This window comes from Phoca vitulina, unplaced genomic scaffold, assembly GCF_004348235.1.
Source record: "Phoca vitulina isolate PV1807 unplaced genomic scaffold, GSC_HSeal_1.0 scaffold1, whole genome shotgun sequence".
NCBI classification, from domain to species: Eukaryota; Metazoa; Chordata; class Mammalia; order Carnivora; family Phocidae; genus Phoca; species Phoca vitulina.
In genome coordinates, this window is record NW_022589704.1 from 11,682,490 (window position 1) to 11,703,278 (window position 20,789).

The window sequence follows — 20,789 nt, forward strand, 5'->3', positions numbered from 1 at the left end:
TAATTTTCACGTGCCAAAAAGGATTATTCAAAAGGTCTTTTTCCCCCAATCATTTAAAAATAGAAAAACTATTTTTAGCTTGTAGGTCATACATAAATACGTGGTAGGCTGGATTTAGACGATGGGCCGCCATGGTTTGCCAATCCTTGGATTAGCACTGTAGCCTCAAAAGTAAGATGCAGAATATATATATATATATATACATACCTACATAAAATAATCATAAAAGAAGCTTTATGTACATGTATGGACAGGAATGCATGTAAACAATTTAAAAAATATATAAATACTTGGGGGGAGGCACTTACACATTTTTTACTAATGAAGGATACCATAAAAAGATTTAGAGGCCATTATTTTATTGGGTCTAACCCTTTAAAAAGTGATGTTAGAAGTAAAAAATGATAGGGGGACATTATTTGTTAAAAACTGTCAGTAACATGGCAATTCTCATCTTCTGCCATGTTCTCTGCCACAGGTTAACATTGAGGATAGGCTCCCTCCTGAATCCACCAACTATGTTCAGTACGTGTGGATCCCAAAAGTTACTGGGACTTTAGAGCTATTATCAGAAAGCCTTTCTTCATTTATCTTAGATATTTTGAAGTTTTATTTATAAACCATCCATTGGATTATGGGTCAAAAAGAACAAATTTGTAATAACATTAGTGGGCCCTTGAGACTTATAAGAGGCTTCTCAAGATCAATTTCATAGATTTCTGCCTCCCCTTTGTTTACCGTAACTGACTTCCACTCATTCCATATATTTTTTTAAGATTTTTTTTTTAAGTAATCTCTACACCCAACATGGGGCTCAAACTCATGACCCCGAGATCGAGTCTCAAACTCCACCAACTGAGCCAGCCAGGTGCTCCCCATCCCATATATTTCTATTAGTAAATGTAGAGAGACTATCAGGAAATTTCAGCTGAACTCAGTAAAGGGAAAATGAATGTTCTCTAACCTATCCTACATATTCTTTCCCAGTGTCTGTGAATTGACATATTCTACTTATTAGAAGCAAGTTTCTATGCCTTCATTAGTCTTGGGGGAGCTTCACTTGCTCTAGGAACCATGGACCCACTCCACAGGAAAACAGGACTGGAAAGAAAACTAACCAACCGGCTTCTCCAGGTGGTCCAGGGGCTCCAGGAACTCCTTGGGTGCCCTTTGGACCAGGCTCTCCCTGTGGTCCATAGTTTGATGGTCCAGGTGGTCCTGCAGGTCCTGGGGACCCAGGGGTGCCAGGATACCCTGGAGGACCCTGGTCCCCCTTCTCACCTCTCAGGGCCTGTGACAATAGGAATATGTTTGGATAGTGCTTCAGTCCAGTATCTCCTTACACGGGTTAATCTTACCATGAAGAGGAGGACCAGATAAGCAGCCAATGAGAAAATCTTGAATTACAAAGCAGTTGGCATTTGAAGGGAATTATTACTAAAATCAGAGCGCGGTCTGGTTTCTGCCGTTTTGTGCCCTTTGGATTTCAGCAACATTTCATGAACTTGCAGTCTCTTGAGCCCCACTGGAGGTGTCCTCCAGCAGGATGTTATACATATAATAGCCCCTAAAACTTTGTTCATATCAGCCAACAGTTCAAATAGCTTTAGAGCGGCATTCATGGGAATAGCGCATTTCTAAAATAAAACCAGCACAGCAAACCTTTGGTCTTCACCGGCTATTTTTATCACAAAGGAGATACAGATACAGATAGACTGTATGCATTTTTTTTCTTATAAAATATCTTTTTGGCTTTTTAAAGATTTTATTTGTCAGAGAGAGAGAGAGAGAGAGCAGAAGCTGGGGGAGCTGTAGGCAGAGGGAGAAGCAGACTTCCCAATGAGCAAGGAGCCCGATGCGGGACTCGATCCCAGGACCCTGAGATCATGACCTGAGCTGAAGGCAGACGCTTAACTGACTGAGCCACCCAGGTGTTCCATAAATATTTTTTTGTAACTGCATAGGCTATAACTTTGGAAATGGCTTGTATATTTTAAACAAGTCAAATGTGACACAATAATCGAGTTCCTCTTCCTCCCCAATATGGCCCCAAATAATAAAATTGACTCGATTTTTCATTGTTCAGTATCATTGGGTGACCTAAGTGTTGTTTTTTTTCTCCTTCTTCTGTAATGACAGGGTGTAAGACTCAACATATCACCGCCTTAATTTTCTTCTTTACTTTACTTTTACTGGAACTAATAAGGAAATTAGTGAGATGCAAAAGGAAGCATCATGTGAACTGTCTTAATACTAGACCAGAGAATTCCAGACTCTGTCCCTCTATAAAGTATAACTGCACCGCCCCCTGTCCCGGGACAGCCAACCCCTTTGCCAGAGGAGAGTCTGAGAAACACTGAACCTGCTAGCTGGTCTCAGCCAGAAAATATTTTGTCGTCAAAAAGCTGTTGGGAAGACTGTATACCACATCTATATCTCGGGGAGCCACACTTTATATTCTGATACTAAAGGGTGTGTAAACGAATCTTCAAATTTATTTGCCAAATTTTCCTGTTCAAGGCGGGACCCTCTTAACTGGATAACACTGATAAATCCTGGAAGAACCTGGTATTTCCTGGAGCTGACTGGGCAGCATGCCTGGCAAGCTTCTCACAAATACACTGGGGGGAGGTGCTCAGCCTCTGATCCCATGATGATTTAAAATTGCTCCTGGTAGGAATCTCTCAAGTGAACATGTGAGAGATTCTATCCCTATCTCATGAAAAGAGAATCTACAGAAGCTTAAATATTTTAGATGACAAAACATTTGATCTGTTTTATTTGATGGCGCTACTCCTAAATATTCTGGTCTTTAAGTATTTTTTTTCACTTAAAAGAATGAACACTGCCCCCAAAATATTGACCAAAACTTTCCATTATTTATCATTTTCTGAACTTGTGTATAAACTCACCGGACACAAACGAGGGATTGTAACTTGTGTAGGAGACAAGGTCATTATCAACACAGAATTTCATCTGGGCTAAAAGCACCATCAAGTCTGTGTCGAAATACTATACATACTTGCTGGGGTTATTACTGCTCCTTCCAAGGCACCTCATTGTGCAGTTGGAAGGACCCACTGTGCTGAGTGGCCAACCATTTTCTGAATGGAAATTGCCCAATGTCGTCCCCTCAGAGCATTTCAGTTGCAGGGAAGGTAATCTGAAAAAAGTTACTTGATACCAACCGGTTCACCTTTGGGTCCTTGTGATCCTTTGATCCCGGGAGTTCCAGGAATTCCATCCAAGCCCCTTCTTCCAGGATACCCTCTGGGCCCGGGGTCCCCTGGGGCACCCACTTCTCCCTCAGGCTGAGACACTTCACCTTTTTCTCCTTTAAGTCCTGGATCCCCCGGAGCACCCGGGAATCCCTAGGGCGGTACAGAAACAAGGCTGCATTGCATTTGGGTACGGCTGTTCTTCTGCCAATCTTAAAAAGAAAATGTCAACCAGGATTTTTCAATTTTAATGAATGTGGGTTTTTTTTTTAAAAGACACTTTCTTTGGCCTACAAGTATAATGTCAAGTTTTTTGGTTTTCTTTTCTCTCTATTTGCTTCCAAAACTGGAAAAGAATATGGTTAGTGCAATTCAATGCCACACACCCAGTAATATTATTCAATATGATACAAACATCATCATAATTTAGATTATGTTAGAATATTGGTAAATTTTAACATGCATCTATGGATAATTTGATTTAAATATATTTATCTTTATATAACTTTCTGATTCACCGTGATAATCAAAATTTTAATTTCTGAAAGTTTATTGAGGTATAATTTACATATCATGAGATGTATCTGTATACGAAAACAATTCAATGATTTTTAGTAAATTTGTAATTTATGCCACAGTCAATGCAATCCAGTGTTAAAACTTTTCCATCACCCCCCCCAAATTCCCTCAAATCCATCTGCAGTCAGTCCCTGTTCCCAACCTCAGCCCCAGGCAACAACAGATCCACCTACTATCTCTGATACCGTTTTAAATGATTATAAATTCATTACTTCATTCCCTTACTCATTCACACATCATTCATTCATTCATTTAGTCAAGTATCGATCAAATGCTCTAATATTAAGCACTCTTTGCCAGGAACCAAACTGATAAACTTTGTGTGGCACAACTGTATTTCCAGAGTGTGCTATTTCCCAAATTGACACTAAAGCTTCCAAAGCATGAAATCTTACTGGAAATCCTGGAAGACCCGTACTTCCTGGGGACCCCGGGCTTCCTGTAATGCCAGATGGCCCTTGTCCTCCTGGAAAGCAGTAAATTATTAAATATTCATTGAATGCCAACTCTGAGTAGCCAGGGTAATGCAGTAAATGAAGAGAATAGGGTGTTTTCTTCTGAGGAAAGAAAGACAACTGTATCTTAAAACACCCAGTGCAGGGAGTGAATGGGAGTACGTAAGTGGAATAAGAGGTGATGTAAAAAAAAATAAAAGGCATTAAAAAAAAATCTTACCTTCCTAAAATTCCTGTCTTTATAATTTTAAGGAGAAACATTTATTTGTTTTGATCATAAAAGTACCATATGCTCATTGTAAAAAACAGATTCAGCAAGAAGAGAATAAAAAATCACCCATAAATCTACCACCAGAAGACAATATTTGCTAAAATTTTCATGTATGTTACTCATAAAATTTTATATCCATAACACACTGGACATATACATGGTATTTTGGAATCATATGTCAATAAATACAGATTTATAGCTTCACTTAAAGGGTTGCGTAGTAGCCTATTGTGTGGGTCAACCAACATTTATTTAACCAACTGCTGATTTTAGAATTTAGATCTTTTCCCAACTTTAGTTCTAGTAAACAATGCTATGATAGGTATCCCTAAGTATTTAGTACTTCAAAGTTATCCAATAATTTAAATAAATTCCTAAAAATGTAAGTGCAAGACCAAATGGACACAAACTTGTCCGAGGCTTTGGATATCTGTTGCCAAATTACATTTTACTGTACAATTTTATACTTCCTATATGTATTTAAATATCTCTGTAAAGATGATCCTTTAGAAGGTCTTTTGGATGGATCTCAAGCCAATGCGTTAACAAATGTATATTCAGATTTTATTTTTTGCTTTGAGTCAGGGTATATTTTTTGATACTCATCCAAATGGTTTTCCTGTTTATATATCTTCTGTGAGCTATACCTGTAATATGCCAAATGTAGAGAAACCAAGGAAAATTCAACACGGCTAGTTGGTCATCAGTGAGCTGCCCTCTTGCATTCTACCCTTGGGCTAGAGGTCACTCAAAGGGAATGTAGGGAAATAATGATTGCTTTCCTTCTATTCTTTCCCTCCCTCCCTCTCTCCCCAGCTCCTTCCCTTCCTTTTTAGTTTTTGTTTTAATAGGACATTTCACCCAGAGTCTTAGGCACTGAATAGGAGCTGCATGAGGAATAGTCCGCCCCTCGCCCCAGCCCTTTGTCCCCTCTTTCCCTCCCCATCCTTCCCTCTCAGGCCCATCTCAGGGAGTCAGGGGGCAGAGACTACAGAGTAACTAAGGCATTTATGAAGGAGCAGGAGAGTGGCAGGAGGGGCAGAGGAACCCAACTAATGAGACTTTCTCTGCCTCAGGGTTTTGTCTACGGCCAGTTCTGTGCCCGAGGAAGGGGGAGGAGGTAGGGCAGCAGGGATGTGATGCCTGGAGCAGCCAGGTGTGGGGGAGGGTCCCGGTTTGGCACAGAGTTCGACAGGAGAAGTGACAAGGGCTCTACTTAGCTCTCAGAATATTGGCCTCTGAGATGGTTTCTTCCCTCAAAAATGGAGTTAGTAGCTAATATTGAAAAAAAGTAAGACTTCAGATAAAAACCCTCATTTCTTTCTTCTCAGGAAAAATTGGAAGATTTATCAACACAGGGCCTAAAATGTTGAAAAGTAACAATAGGCTGGAGCTGGTGCAGGATGGCCCCTCCAGTGTGCCTTCCAGTTTACCAGAGTCCTCACCGCGCCATCGCCCCCCATCAGTGTGCTGATTTATTGCACTTACATCCTTCTAAAGAATGAAACCGAGCATCTGCCCTTGGCTCTACCAAAAGTGGGGACCTTAAAAAAACAGACTGAGGAGAGTTGTGTCTTTTAAGAAGAAAAAATGAGAGAGCTTATTTCTTTATGGAAGAAAAGGTGGTGTGTGTGTGGGATAGCTGCCTTACCCCTCCTAAGTCCTACCCCTGGAGGAACCCCAGTCTATAATTCATGGGGAACCCCATGGTTTGCTAGAATTCAGCAACTAAAATGCAACGGGGGAAATGCCAGTTTTTGTGTTATTTTGGCTTGCTTTATGTTAACAGAGTATGCTTTTGAAAATCTCTAAGTTCATGCAAACCACATCATGACATCCAGATGTCTGATACCTTTTTTCACCACCCAGTGAGCTGACCCTTTTGTACTTGCCTAAACCCTCGTGTGCAAAATGTCTGTACCTGGGATTCCTTTTATGCCGTCCAACCCTGGCAGTCCTGGGAGACCTGGGGGCCCTGGGACATAAGGACATTGTATGCACAAGAGGCCAGGTTCCCCTGCAATGAGAGCATGCGTACATTACTCATAAACCCACACCAAGTCTGCAGAAAGGACAGATGTTTCCCAAACACACAGTCATTTATTACATTAAAAATTTGGGCGGGGGTAGTGAAAATCATCAAGGACATTGTGCATGTTAATAAAAAATCATTCATCTTGGGGCACCTGGGTGGCTCAGTCAGTTAAGCATCTGCCCCCCGCTCAGGTCCTAGTCCTGGAATCTTAGAATCAAGCCCCATATTGCATTGGGCTCCCTGCTCAGCAGGGGGTCTGCTTTTCCCTCTCCTTCTGCTCCTCCCCCTGCTCATGCTCTTGCTCTCTCTCCCTCTCGCAAATAAATAAACAAAATCTTTAAAAAATTGTTCATGTATTATATTGGCTTACTTTTTCTATCCGACCTTCTTAATATTCTTAGAGGAAATCCTGAATCAAGAATAAAATATCTACTCTCTCAGTACCTCTCTCCTTCAGTGCAGGATAAAACTCATATTCTAGGCATATCCCACAATTTATTGCATGGGTGCTAAATACATGATTGATTTGCAGATAAATGAATACTTTTAGGCAATTCTTTTGCAAAAGAAGCCACCCCTGACTGCAGTTTGGGATCATTGTTGTTTCGAGGGGCGAATCAGTGATAGGAATGATGATGAGAATGGCTTGCTTTCATAGAGCATCACCACTGATTGAACCAACCTTTGGGCCCATCGGCTCCCGGGATTCCTGGAAACCCTACAAGGCCTGGAAGTCCACCATCTCCAGGTGGACCTTTGCGAAAAACGATGTCACCTGCAAAAAGACAACACCAAAGCTAGTGTTTTGTTTCTTTTTGTGTTTTTTATTCAATTAGCAAGTGTTTCAGTAAGATGTATTATTCTATGTGCATTTCCCCCATATTTGTTTTGGAGGCTGCATCTTTTGAAGGTTATCTGCAATTGAAGACTGAAGTGTGTTGACCAGCTTTTCCTTTCTCACTACAGACATGTGATATTTTTTGATACTAGTGCGGTGATTCTTTGAAAGTTTGTTATCTGGTTAGTTCTCATCATAAAATCAACCCATGTTATTTTAGCCAATTATTTCCAATTATTCCAAGACTATCCTTTAGAATGTTTAGGCAAAGGGTCACATCGCATTCTATTATCTCAGGTACACTGAATCTTCCTGATATATTGTAGATGCTTAATACATATTGAGTGAAAAGGTTTTGATAGAGTATCATCTGTTTTCTCTGCATGGCTTGCTCACATCAATCGAGTTTGTCATTCTTCAAGAAACGTCTTCCCAGTTTTTCACATGTATCTGCTACCATAATGTTACAATGAACAGCTAATGCTCTTAAACTCTTGTGTTCTATGACTGGATTTTTTTGGTCTTGCCATTTCAAATCTAGGTTGAAGGCAATGCTGATGAAACTAAATATTTCAAAACAATGCCTATAGCTGCTCCAAATTTCAGAGCAACAAGGTATCAGTGGAGACATTTAATTGAGATGGAATGGGGTGTGGGTAATGTTTGCTTGACTCTGAAAGGAATGCTCATTTTGTGATCCAGTTTTCTGTGTCTTTAAGATGGCTGGATGGTTATCTTTATTTTTATTTATTTATTTATTTATTTTTAATTTTTAAAAATTTTATTATGTTATGTTAATCACCATACATTACATCATTAGTTTTTGATATAGTGTTCCATGATTCATTGTTTGCGTATAACACCCAGTGCTCCATGCAGAACGTGCCCTCTTTAATACCCATCACCAGGCCAACCCATCCCCCCAACCCCCTCCCCTCTAGAACCCTCAGTTTGTTTCTCAGAGTCCATAGTCTCTCATGGTTCGTCTCCCCCTCCGATTTCCCTCTTCATTTTTCCTTTCTTACTTGGATAGTTATCTTTAAACAGTAAAATGTAATGGCAGTTTTATACTTAAGGTAGACATATATGTATACTTACATGCTTATACATTTGTATTTACTTGCACATTTTCCTAGTCATTTCATACTTAAGTCAACAAATATTTGAGTACCTCCAATGTTCCAGCCCCTGTGCTACATGCTGAGCTTAAAAGAGCAAACCAGACACAGTGTCTGACCTCAAAGAGCTTTGAAGTCTAGTAGGGGAAACTGACAAAGACTGGCAATGTGAGAAACGCTACTATCGGGACAAGCTTGGGTGTTACAGGATGTGGGCTCAGTGTAAACATTCTGCAGGACTTCAAGCTGAAGCTGCAATTGGATGGACAGACAGGTGTTGCTTAGGTAAGAGAAGACAGGCAACCAGGGCCACCTCTATGGGGAGAGGATGCATGGTGTCTTGCAGAGGGAGCTGTATTACCTCAGGCGCCCGGGGTCCAGAGCCCGATTACGACACTCATTAGCGCCAAGAGCTCTGCACATCAGGCCCCTGGTCGATAAAATGAGCACATTAAACCTACATCCTGAAAAAGACTTGGAGGACTAGAAATTGTTAAAATCCCCGACACAATGAAAGGTTTTAGTTAAGTTTTATTTTGCTTTGTTTTCCACATAGGTTCACACCAGAGCTTGACAGCTTTTGTTCTTGGACATTGTATTGTTTTATTAATGGGATAATTTCTTAAATAGCCATTGGCCTAAAGGCAAGCTTTTATTTTTTTTTCAAATATTGCTCAAGTAGCCAGACATTTAGCTGAATTATCTTATTAACACTAAGAGTTTTCCAGATTATTCTTTTGGATCTTCCAGATTTATAATCACACTGTCTATAAGTAATAAATCCTTTCTTAAAAACAAAATCTCTGACACAACAGAAGATTCTTAGGGCTGTTAGGAAGGTTGAGTATAAAACACAAGACCTCCCAGGCACCTTCCAGAGAGGTGTTTTAAGAGACAAAGAGTGACCCATATGTTCTGAGGTTCTGTGTACCTGTCAGCCAGCAGAGAATGCTAGGTGGCTGTGGGGGGCTAGAGAGGTGAAGACAGCTCCAGGCACTGGAGTTGTGTGGTCTCTGACCTACTTTATCTGGCAGCATCTTGCCCCATGCCCCTGCTGCACCTCCAGCCCACACCTCCTTGCCCTGGGTCTTCCTGCTGATGCCAGGGCATGGGATGCCCTGGGAGCCACGCTAACACAGCCTGGAAGAGTGTGTGTGTGTGTGGGGGGGGGTTAGTGTGGTCCTGTGGGATATATCTTCGACCCATGACTAATAGGAATGGGTAGATAAATTCTTGCCTCTTGTTCCCCTGGGACAAATTGTCCTGACACAAAGTTGTAGCTTTTAGGAAGATATTCTCCAGGGACCAGACAAGCAGTTGCAGACTTGGCCGAGGCCAACCTGATAACCATCCCTCCTTCTCTGCTTCACTGTCCCTTGTCCCTGCCTCGCACTCCGCCCTCTGTGGGAGCTCAGGCTAAAGCCTTGCTGCACCTGCGATGTCCTTATTCTACCCGAGCTGTCTTCACAGATAGCTCATCAGATGAAATGGCAGCAGAAAGATTGCTCCTAAGGTCGACACAGACTGACGGCCAAGATGCAAGTAAGGTTCATTGCCATTGATTTGCACACATCTGTTATTGGGCAATGTACACAATAGGGGCCCGTTAGGTATCTACCTGGTGGTCCTGGATATCCCTGCAACCCAATAGGGCCTGGTGAACCAGGACAACCTGGGGACCCAGGAGGCCCCACTGCAGTCTTTCCTGGGGGCCCTCGTTCCCCTTTACTTCCTTTCACTCCTGGAGATCCAGGGGCTCCTCTGGGGCCAAGCCTCAATGACCCTTGGAGAAAAGAATCATGTTAGTGCATTTTCAATGTTTTCCTGACTCATATATATTACTTTTTTAATTGCAGAAAGTAACGTATTCTTATTAACAAAAGTTACACAATCGAGAGGCATAGAAACCATATAAAACAAAAAGAGAGTATCTTCCTTCCTTCATCTGTGGCCTTGTTAAACTTTCACGGCACAGCGAAGCCCAGAACGTCCCAGTCCCATGAGGTAAGTAAGACAGGGACTTATTTATTACAAGGGACTGAAACAGAGTTAGAGACACACTGTTGTCTTTTTGTTTAAAAGGACCTCATGAGAAATTCTTCGATATGTGCTGCTTTGTGGATTTTTTCATTAGCGACTAGAAGATACCTACCTTTCAGTGTCTGAAATGAGAAAGAGAGACTGTCCTAATTGGACTTCATTCCTGCCAAACATCTTAGTTATAAAAGAGCATGGTGGGGAGGTAGGCATCTCCTGGGAGACAAGCCTTGCCAGGTGGTACAAAGCCATTTCATCTGTCCCTCTTAAGGTGACAAGGATGTGAGGAGAGGGCCCGTCTCGAATCCATGCCTTGCAAACAGTTTAACTATAAAGAAGAAAGACCTCACCACCAAAGGGCTGAGAACCAGCAGGGGCAATATCTGATTATTTCTGATTATTGAGCATAAGGATTTTGCCATAAAAGCAAATCCCTGTGATTGGCATCTGTTTTAGAGATTTGTAATTTTTTACTTCCTAAAGGAGCCTATTCATTACTTGGGGGGCGCTGGTGGAGAGAAAAAAACTCTTCCCTAATCTTTGGCCAGATCTCTAAAATATCCTTTTGTATTCCAACTTCAAGAGATACTCATTGTTGGGGCGCCTGGGTGGCTCAGTCGTTAAGCGTCTGCCTTCGGCTCAGGTCATGATCCCAGGGTCCTGGGATCGAGCCCCGTATCGGGCTCCTTGCTCCGCGGGAAGCCTGCTTCTCCCTCTCCCACTCCCCCTGCTTGTGTTCCCTCTCTCGCTCTGTTTCTCTCTGTCAAATAAATAAATAAAATCTTAAAAAAAAAAAGAGAGAGATACCCATTGTTAACAATTTGGTGTATATTTTTCCGTGCACATGCAGGTACCTATAATATTTATCCATTTATCTATTTTTTTTACAATGGGATTATAAGATACATATAGTTCTGCAATCACTTAATTTCAATTCATTTTCAAAATTATGAAATAGTTTAAATATACAACAAGGTATGGAGAAAAATGTAATCAATGGCAGGGCTTATCAAATCTTTGGTATTTTTTTCATGGTTTCGTTTCCTCGACAAAATGACACATGACAGCATTTTAGTTATAATTAAAGCCACTTAGGTTAATCCTTGATTAAATGTCCTTGATCCTAGTCTTCCTCTCTCAAGAGGCAACCACTCCAGTGACTCATGGGTGTTTTTATAAAACATAAACACATAAAAGGTTAATCTATGGGGTGCCTGGGTGGCTCAGTTGGTTAAGCCAGCTACTCTTGGTATCGGCTCAGGTCATGAGATCAAGGTGTGGGATCGAGCCCCGTGTAGGGCTCCACGCTCAGCAGGGAGTCTGTTTGAGATTCTTTCCCTCTGCCCCTCTCCCGGCTTGTGCGCGCTCTGTCTCTCAAATAAATAAATAAATCTAAAAAAAAAAAGTGCAATCTATGTACTTACACAACATGTGGTACACTATGAAAACTACCACTTTTAACCAACCTAATTACTATAAATTACTGTTTTCTACCTCTGTGCCTCCTCTGAGCTTCAAGGCTTCTGCTCCTACACCAGTTATTGCCTTACACTTTAGTTAAAACCACTGAGAAGTAAAAGAGCATTCCTAAGTCGCTTTGTGTCAGCTTCCACTCCCTTTTCTGCTATGAGTCACAAAGCTAACAATGAAGAAGCTGGAATCATTTTTAGATCAATTAATGAAACATTTTATGTAAGCAATGCAAACGTGATTTTCCTTTTTTTTTTTTTTAAGATTTTTTTTTTTTTTCAATGGAGAGAGAGAGAGCATGAGCGGGGGGAGGAGCAGAGGGAGAGGGAGAAGCAGGCTTCCCGCTGAGCAGGGAGCCCGATGTGGGGCTCCATCCCAGGACCTCGAGATCACGACCTGAGCCGAAGGCAGATGCTTAACCGACTGAGCCCCCCAGGCGCCCCCGTGATTTTCCATTCTATTGGTGCCCCAAGAAACATGTACATACCAGCACTTCCAGGAACCCCAGGGGAGCCGCTGGGACCTACAAATCCGTAACAGTAACTGATTACTCATAAGGACATAAATACTTCCCTCCCCCCATTTTTGAAATCTTGGCTGACCACATTATCGTAATTAATAAGAAATACTTTCATACTTTTTCTTCCACTCTCACATAGATAAGTATTAGAAAGCTTCACTTATTTAGACAAACTACAGAGAAGAAACTAGTCTGAGATGCCTAACACTCAGAAGCGAATCACGGCACCTTACCACCTGCAAACAAGTCAGCAGACATTTACTAGGAGTCTGCTCTGCTTTCGACGCTTGGCTGGAATGGTGCAGACGGAAGAATAGCAAATAGCTGGAACTGTCCAGGTCCTGTGGTTTGTCCAGCTGTTACCTCTCAGATCACTTCTAGCCGTGACAGTGCAACGGGGTTCTAATTCTCTGATACATATGAGTGATTTATAGTGGACATACCAGATTAAAAAAAAATCTATGTCCGTGTCTATACTTCTCTGTCCATTTATTTAAGAACACTGGGAATTTGTACTCTTGTAAGTGAAATTCTCCTTTGAAATCTTACTTGTATCCACAATTTGCCTTAGGTTGGTGGTTCTTGATCCTGCCTGCACACTAGAATAATCTGGGGAGCTTTTACAATCTCCCGGTGCCCAGGGCCCCCCTCCAGACAGTTACATCAGAATGCCAGGGATGGGACCTTGGCATGTCATTATTTAGAAGTTCCCAGGGATTCTCTGATGTGTGGCCACAGAGGAGAGCTCTTGGCCTACACCTTTCTAATCTATCCAAAGGGACAGCATCTGAGTAGATGTGACTCTACTTCATGGTGCCAGGAGTCAGGAAACCCAGGTTTCAGGCCCCTCTTGTCACGATTGGGTGGATTTTCTCAAGTTACAGTTTTTCAGGGTCTGTTTTTTTCTTTTCTATCCCCCTGAGATTGCCGATTCTTCCCATTCCCTCCTCCTGCCCTCTGGCCACATTTGTGTTTTCTTGTCAGACTTGAACTTAATGCTTTCACACACAAAGAGAATTTAATTACCTTCTATGGTATAGTACCTATGGAATTTTCATATAAAAGTATGAAAATTAGGACATACCAATACTACCATCCATGAAAATTGGGAAACCTTCCTTTTGCCCCCTGCAAATTCTAGGTCTATAAGCACGTTTGTTATACATTGCCTGGAAATAAACACATGGACATGGTCAGCAAATGCTTTAGGAAGAAATTTATTCTCACCCTGTGGGCCACGAGCTCCTTTGGGCCCTGGTGGGCCTGGAAGTCCTTCATCTCCCTTTTCCTGGTATGAATCATAATATTCTGTCTTCAAGGAAAAATAAACAAATAAAGAGAAAGGATAGCTATTTATGGTGAGCTCACCAAATGCAATATTTCAATGTCCTTTCCCCCCACCCCCAAATGGTATTTTCCTGAATTCGTAAGTTTATGTGTTAGCAGGAATAAAGTCATGTATACATGATGGATAAATTTAAAGATCAAAGTTGATGTTTCTGGTATCACCACATCATATATTTCATGGGCTTTCAGTGAGAAACACATTTTATGATGTGAGCCAGCTCACACACTCACAGTTCTATCCATATCTAGGTATGTGGGGATATGTATACTGAAATTAAAGTTTCACAAGCAGTGACTTACCATTTTGACATATTATCAACTCTGATTTTTTTTTTATTATATTCTATTTTACTTTTTTTTAAAAACGCTTGTCCTCATGGACTAACTTTATTTCAGGGTATGTTGGGACCCACACATCAAAAAATACTCCATTGATTGTTTCTTTGAATTTCAGGATACCATTGGCCTGCAATAATATTGAGGGTTATTGTTTCTAACATGCTTGGTGGACCTACTGCTGGTCTCCTTAACCGTCTGCTTCCTAAGTAGAACTTCCAAGGAAGTTACTAGAAGCTGCAGAATTACATAGAATTGAAACACACACAGCAAGCTAGGAATGCTAAGAATTTCTCTCAAGCGCAACTGACAAATCGATTTCACTTAGAATTCAGTACACTTATCTTGAAGGAAAGAAGATGGAAATATAAAAGTTTTGGTGTTGTTTTGTTTTCTCATATGCTGCATGGGGCCAATTACTTTGTTGGTGTGTTTAAAAAAGATAACAAAAGTATTGTGGTTAATCAGTTATGTATAAAATCACAAAAATAATTCATAATAGTGACAGTAATGATAATGTAATAATCTCCATCACAAAATCCATAATGACATACGTGCACCTGCCAAGCGCTGGCTAAGCGCTTTCACAAAATGGCTCATTTCTTCTTCCTGGCAACTCCATAAAAGTATTTTGGGACTACTTGCATCTGGATCATTGGCTTGTTGTGTGAAGATGTGAATTTCCAGGATGCTCCTCCAGTTACTGAGTTAAATTGCTTAGCCTGAGGGGTCTGAGAACTGCAACGCAGTAATGGAACCCCCTCATCCCCACCCCACGAGTGTTTTATCATCATGGACCTTTCCATACAACCAGCATAATCACAAATGGCAGCTCTGCTCAGCACACTGAATGTGAGAACTAGTGTCTTTTAAAGGCAGGAGAGAAAGGGATACCAGAATTCAGAGCCTGGGTCCCTTTTACTCATCTCCTTAAGCTACAGGGTCCCAAAATAGAGAATATGGGCACTCTGAAGTCAGGAGCTGACAGACATCAAATCCATGTCCATGCTGGAGAGAGAGGACTGCCTGCTGAGAGAGTTTGAGCTGGGGGGTGGGTCACTGGTTTTCGCTGGCCCTGGTTGAGCTCCTGGTGCATGGAAATACAGGTTGTCATATGTGGGCCCAGCTGGAGTGGGTGGAGCAGGCTCCCTCTCCCCTGGGTGCCCCAGCTGACCTCCAGTGCACCCTTCCTACTCTGCTCAAGGGCACAGGTCTCTTTGGGCCATGTCTGATTGGACGAGGGGCTTCTTCTTTCCCACGGCCCAGGGTGGGCATCTCTAGTGCCTTCCAGAGACCAAATAGGACCAAATAGAAATATTTATCCATTGTCCAATGGACAAATAATGACAACAGCTATTTTCTTCCCTGGTTTGATAAAAAAGTAAATACCATAATCTCTATCTTTAATGAGAGATTCAAAATTTCCTTGATACTTTGAAGGACTTGATCAAATATGACATGGATACTGTCTTTTTTTTTTTAAGATTTTTTTATTTTTATTTATTTGACAGAGAGAGAGACAGCGAGAGAGGAACACAAGCAGGGGGAGTGGGAGAGGGAGAAGCAGGCTTCCCGCTGAGCAGGGAGCCCGATGCGGGGCTCGATCCCAGGACCCTGGGATCATGACCTGAGCTGAAGGCACACACTTAACCACTGAGCCACCCAGGTGCACCGACATGGATACTGTCTTTAGTTACACTTACTGGACCACGAAATCCTGGAGGGCCAATGTCCCCTTTCCACCCCTGTATTGAAAGACAGTTACAAATTATGAGGACATTAATCCAAAGTATTTACATATTTAGTATGCTTAAAAAGCAAAACAGTTAAACAATAAATTAATGCTAAAAGTCATGTTATTTCCATGTAATGTACAAACCAAGTTAAAATGAAAGGGACATTGACTTTGGGTCATTTCCCTGGAGGGCCATATCTGGGACAAGAATCCTGTCATCAAGGTCTTGGGAAGAGGTTGTTGTTCTAGTAGCTTTTACGTGTTTCTTCCATGTCAATACCTTCAGAGGGTGTTCCTATGCATTTCACATCCCCATGTTCTCCCCCAGATTACAGGCACAGCAAAACCAGGCTGCAGGTTGTGTGCAATTCCCAGGGTCCCAACTAACCTGTAACCAACCCCCTTCCTTAGCAAATCAGGACAGCACTTTCAGAATTCTACCAGAAGTCATATTAGTATAGGATAAATCTTGAATCTGCCCATATGCCTACAATGACTTGAAACGACAATCTTTGAAAACATCTGTAACATGTTGTCAGCAACAAATGAAATGGAATACAGTTCATAATTCACTGATCATGACCTTTGAGTGTGTCATGACCCAGAATGAGACTCATGGGGTTCAGCCTACACTTGACCTCCAGTGACCAGAAACCTTCACTTGCAGGACTTGTCCAACTCCTTCCTCATGAAGAAACTAAATCTCACTGGTCATGATGTCAGGCAGCTTCCACCACACAGACAAGTTTTAGATCTTTCCCACAAAACTGCCCTTTGGGTGTCTAAGTAAATTTGTCACATCTCTCATTTCCTCTTAACAAATAAAACTAAGCTACTTTAATGAACTCTGATTGCAATCCCTTGTACCTCTTTTCAGGGCATGACCGGGAAAGGGTGGGCAAAACCCAACCAACTAAAAAGCCTGAAGACAGGATGTTAGAGAGGGGATCACCTTAATGCCGTCTTTACCCCGTAACCCAGGGAAGCCCCTGTTGCCTTTGGCTCCCTGTGGAAAAAGAGAATAGGTCAGAAGACATACAAGTCAATTTCTTCTGTGGGAAGCAGGAACAGTTGGAACTCCCCCCCCCATTTTTTTAAGATTTATTTATTTATTTGAGAGAGAGAGAGAGCATGTGCACCCATGAGTGGGGGAGGGAAAGAGGGAGAGGGAGAGAGAGAATCTTCAAGCAGACTCCCGGCTGAGCATGGAGCCCATTTCGGGGCTCAATCCCATAATGCTGAGATCAGGACCTGAGCCAAAATCAAGAGTCGGACACTTAACTGACTGAGCCACCCAGGCGCCCTGGAAATCCTTTTTGAAAAGACAAAATAAGATGTGTTCGGATGATCTCTCTTCGCAGTGAGGGTGTAACACTATGATTCTCAAATACAGGTTTAAAAAGCTACATGCTTTTGCTAGCTTCATAACTAATAGTGATTCCCCAAATCCTTCTTTGTCTAATGGGACTGACATTTCAACAACATCAATGGGCCAAACATGTCTTTACCTCAGTGCCAGGGAAACCAGGGGCCCCATCTTTGCCAGGTTTTCCCTAAAACAAAAACAAAGCAAAAACACATAATTTAATAAATATGGATAACTTTAATAAATATGGAAAACGTAAATGATATGATCATTTCCTCTTGACCTCGGGCAAGACAGCCTGACTGAAACTTCCCACCCATTTGTTAGAAGAAAAACCAATTAATCACAGACCTTCTCTTGCTGAGGAAGGCAGAAGCCAGTCAGAATGGGAAATTAGGGAGGGAAAGAAAGATTGGAAAGTAAGATTAGCTAATTAAATGAGGTTTGATACTGCCCATCCCAGCTTGGAAGAAAAATTGAAAAACCAGAGAAATGGACAAAAAGACCTAGAAAGAGGGAGGAGTTCACACTCAAATTATTTATTTGAAATGTTGGCAATTCCTGACCCGCACACGTGCCAATATTTGAATGTATTTATAAAGGCATATTGCAGTGTCCCAAACAGACAAGGCTTTTAGATGAACTATCACAATGTTTACCCTCTGTGATAGAGGATATTGACTGAACACTTTTTCTTAGAAAAAAATACTTTTCTTGATGTATAATCTTTAGAGTCTTTAAACAATATATGTGTTTAAATCTTTCCAAAATAGAGCTGGGTGGGTGAGTGGACCCCGGTTGCTTCTGTCTTCCCAGCACCCATGCCACAGTGTGCCCCATCTTCTGTGGAGACCTGCCCTTTCCTCACTCTGTGTGGGTCTCATGCGACTGTCGGTCACAGTAGCCCCCACCCCGCTGGCCTGGCCAATCCTGGGAACTTTCCCTCCTGGCCACAGTCGTCTCTCCAGGGTGAGACATAGGACCAAGCTGGGCCAATTAGAGCGATTCTTGGGGGTGTTATTAGTGGACACAGGGAGACACACTATCTTCTTGGATGCCATTAACCCGAAGCGGTCCTCTGCTACCTCCTGCTCTTCCTCCCCATTGACGCCTACGTGGAAGATCAGTGTCAAAGGAGACCACGAAGCCAATACCCACAGAGGAGGAGACATGATAGGGAGAGTCCTGCCCATCTTGTTTCAGGCTCTGAAGTCCTCGAAGGCTGTTTTAGCCTTGAAATCCTCAGATACTTGAACAAATAAGTTTCATTTCTTAAATCTTTAAAAAAAAACTTACAAAAATCAAAGCGAGTTTGAATTGGGCATCTTACACTTGCCTTCTAAAGAGACCTAAGCATTGACTGATACACGCTGCACACGATACTGAGTTTCCAAATTTACCTGCAGGCCAGGCTCTCCAGGAGCACCTTTCTGAGATCCATAAGATTCTCCAGGCGGTCCCTGTAATTAATGAGAGTTACGTCAAATTTTATGAATTGATTTTTTGACTCACCTCGATTGTCATTAAGTTTTTCCTTCTGATTATTCTGTTATGTTTTAAAATGTTCAAATGGGGGGTCATCTCATGTATAAGTGTTCATTTAAAAACAGATGCTAAAATACCAGATGCTGAAGATAAATCATAAGATGGGAGAGAGGCAGTGGGTGGGTGTACAACCTCGCAGGGATTTCAGCTAGAAGAGGCTGTGAAGTAATTCTAGTATATTCCATGATGTCTGTGGTGAAATATCATGCTTTAGCTAATATTAAGATTTAAAAGTAGATCATACATCCAAATACACACTAAGGCTCTACTTCATGTTTCGAGGGAACAGCATGACTCTAAAGAACCTACTGAGGGTCCAGGAGGTCCGGATTTCCCCAGGGCTCCCTTGTCTCCCTTTTCCCCCTTGAGATCCTGCGACAAAAACAATTTAAAGTCATTACACACAGATCAAACAAGATTATACCGCTTTTACTTGAAAATTTTCTCCATCTGTTCAACGAACTGGATCTACAAACTACTTATGTATCTCCTGTTAACATGACAGATTATCATTTTTCCTATTTCAGATTTTATACTTGTGAACCCATTGAAGCCATATATGAACTTTTGTTGTTTTAAAGAAAGTATCTTTTGGATCCAAATATGTTAAATCAATTTAATTCCTGAATCAGTTTTCAATAACCACATTCAAATCATTCCCAATGTATCTTATTTTCATTTTTAATATAAATATACAGAATTATTTTCATTGGGATCAATTAATTTCTGATCATATGTTATAAGGAGGATTTGATTGTGTTGATCAGGTTTGTTTGTGTTCTTATCACATTTATTGACTGTATTTTCTCCAGTGTGAGTCTCCTCTTGGAGCATCATTTTTTTCAAACTCAAAGATTTTCACCTAGGTCAAATCTTCCAGATCTAGTTTTTGTCAAGATAAGATATATTTTTCTGTCCATTTCCAGCCAATAAAATTTTAGACTTCATTAATTTTATTTTTGTTGATTACCTCTGAGAAGTTTAGTTATTTTCCTTACATCAATTTTTTCCAATCTTCAGTGATATTATTTTGGTCATATCAAATTTCACCATGTTTTGTTTTAACTCTTCTCAGTTTTGTTTTGATAAACAAAACTTCTATCATTAAGAATTAATTATATTGGAGAGGCTAAGGGGTTTATTTTTTAGGTGATGAAAATGTTCTAAAATTGCATGTGGTAATAGTTGTACAACCCCACAAATACACTAAAAGCCACTGAATTGTGTACTAAATAAGTGAGTTTCATGGTATATAAATTATATCTGAATAATGTTGTTAAAATTAATTATAACTAAAACCCATGAGTTTTATTCTTTAAAACAGTGAATTATATGGTATGTGAATTATATTTCAATCAAGCTATTACTAAAAACAATCAGAAGTTTAAAAGAGAACAAGAATTTATATTTATTTCTTAGTTAATCCACAAAAAAATTGTTAATTAACCCCTCACTTCCCCACCCCCCCAGACATTCTGGGATCAACCTTGTGTCTAGGTTTGGGGTATTATATTGTGATTCACTTTTTCTGAGCATTCAGTTCAGTTCGATATCCTGGTCCTTCTAGCTACCTCATGGTGGAAGCAAAAAGCAGATGTTCATTTTGAAAAACAGGGCCACAGTGTCCTTGGAGAAGAATGCAGGCCACATTGCCCTTGGGGATATAATGGCAGGTAAAAATGTCCCCTTTGATTATAATACCATTCCACTGATATCTTTAGGTCATTACTATTCAGTTGGATCACAGCCATACACCTATTTTGTTATCATTTATCAAAAGTACTCACCAAATCCCCATCTGAGTTAGGAACAATGAGAGGGGGTGAGGATAAAAGGTGAGCAAAATTAGATCCAAGCTCTACCTTCTAGAATCGTGGAAGCTGCTAGCCTCTGATCTTGCCTCAGATCTCTGTCTCATG

At 41.1% G+C, this 20,789-nt stretch overlaps 1 protein-coding gene across 1 annotated transcript in view; it reads right to left on the minus strand.

The window, feature by feature from the left end:
- The window catches only part of COL4A3 (collagen type IV alpha 3 chain), a 123,290-nt gene that overhangs the window by 32,197 nt on the left and 70,304 nt on the right, over positions 1–20,789 (minus strand). The window contains exons 14-26 of the mRNA XM_032400990.1: positions 19,180–19,242; positions 18,726–18,785; positions 17,468–17,512; positions 16,912–16,965; positions 15,928–15,969; positions 13,769–13,853; positions 12,509–12,544; positions 10,133–10,297; positions 7,241–7,333; positions 6,445–6,540; positions 4,193–4,263; positions 3,189–3,371; positions 1,123–1,291 (exon numbers count right to left, since the gene is read on the minus strand). Of these exons, the coding sequence (XP_032256881.1) occupies positions 1,123–1,291; positions 3,189–3,371; positions 4,193–4,263; positions 6,445–6,540; positions 7,241–7,333; positions 10,133–10,297; positions 12,509–12,544; positions 13,769–13,853; positions 15,928–15,969; positions 16,912–16,965; positions 17,468–17,512; positions 18,726–18,785; positions 19,180–19,242 (1,162 nt within the window). The remainder of the gene's footprint in view (positions 1–1,122; positions 1,292–3,188; positions 3,372–4,192; positions 4,264–6,444; positions 6,541–7,240; positions 7,334–10,132; positions 10,298–12,508; positions 12,545–13,768; positions 13,854–15,927; positions 15,970–16,911; positions 16,966–17,467; positions 17,513–18,725; positions 18,786–19,179; positions 19,243–20,789) is intronic.